At 36.1% G+C, this 1,165-nt stretch overlaps 1 protein-coding gene across 1 annotated transcript in view; it reads left to right on the plus strand.

Annotated features, from left to right (window-relative positions):
• The window catches only part of LOC107096160 (fatty acid desaturase 2-like), a 31,212-nt gene extending 30,422 nt beyond the window's left edge, over window positions 1-790 (plus strand). The window contains exons 12-13 of the mRNA XM_015392687.1: window positions 337-462; window positions 554-790. Of these exons, the coding sequence (XP_015248173.1) occupies window positions 337-462; window positions 554-605 (178 nt within the window). The 3' untranslated portion in view covers window positions 606-790. The remainder of the gene's footprint in view (window positions 1-336; window positions 463-553) is intronic.
• Window positions 791-1,165: the final 375 nt, after the last annotated feature.

Genomic DNA, 1,165 nt, shown 5'->3' on the forward strand with positions numbered 1-1,165 from the left:
CTCCAAGCGTGGTTAGTGTGAGGGATGGCTGAAGAGTCAATGAGTCGATGCAATCAGCTGGTTTTCCTTAGATAGAAAACTTTGAATCAATCTGACTGGATGATCTGGTTGAACTGAAAAGTGACCTGAGATGACATGATGTGAATTGGAGCTATAGAAATAAACTGAATAGAATTGAATCAAAGGTTTTTTTATTTTGTGGAAGAAACATTTTGCCATTCAGAGAGATTAACTCTTCTAGTCATTCAATAAATGTGACTCTTTCAAAGAGCTCATGTCTTATGTTCAGATTAGCTGTAAATCTGCTCCGTATTCATTCTGCTTCTCTTTCTCTAGTCTGTTTCCCAGAATGCCGCGCCACAACTACCAGCAGGTCGGCCCGCAGGTCCGCCAGCTGTGTGAAAAACACGGGATTCCTTATGAGACCAAAACCCTTTGGCAAGGCATGGCCGATGTGGTCAGGTAGTGACACGATAATCATGGCTGCTTGCAGTCATAAGCAGGATAATCATCAACGGTTCGTCTTTATTTATAATGTTCTGTGATTTTTCAGGTCGCTGAAAACGTCAGGGGAACTATGGCTCGATGCTTATCTTCATAAATGATGAGCTGGAAATGTTGCTTCTGTCATCTAGAGTGAAAATCTAATTGATGATCCTGGAAGGATGTTTTTCAGACTTTATGATCAAATAAAACCTTAATCTTTAGTGAGCACTGGATCTTTGAACTCCTTTACATCACTACCAATGTTTTAGGTAAAACTCTGATTTTTGACTGACTCATTAAAGATGTTTACAATAAGAGATGAGTCTTTCTTTATTTCTCAGACTGGAAAAGAAAATGAAACTTTAACAGAAGAATATCAAACCTGGACTTTACAGATAAAAGTATTAAAGTAGGACGACTTGAAATGAAAGATACCACTATTTTAAAGTTATTAACTAAAGTATTAACTCCAGTTACATACAGTAACTAAACATACATCTAAATTCCTTTATGTGAAACAAATAATAAGCAGTTATTCCAATTCCTTATCAAATATTAGATCAGTTGTTGGTTATGATGTAATTAAGGTCATAAATGCAAAAATATGGAATCTGTAAATTTTGGAATGATTTCCAAATATTGTCGAAATTAGAGGTGAAGTTAGGTTATCTATCTGCAC

Source organism: Cyprinodon variegatus, unplaced genomic scaffold (genome assembly GCF_000732505.1).
Source record: "Cyprinodon variegatus isolate N-32 unplaced genomic scaffold, C_variegatus-1.0 Scaffold602, whole genome shotgun sequence".
Classification (NCBI taxonomy): domain Eukaryota; kingdom Metazoa; phylum Chordata; class Actinopteri; order Cyprinodontiformes; family Cyprinodontidae; genus Cyprinodon; species Cyprinodon variegatus.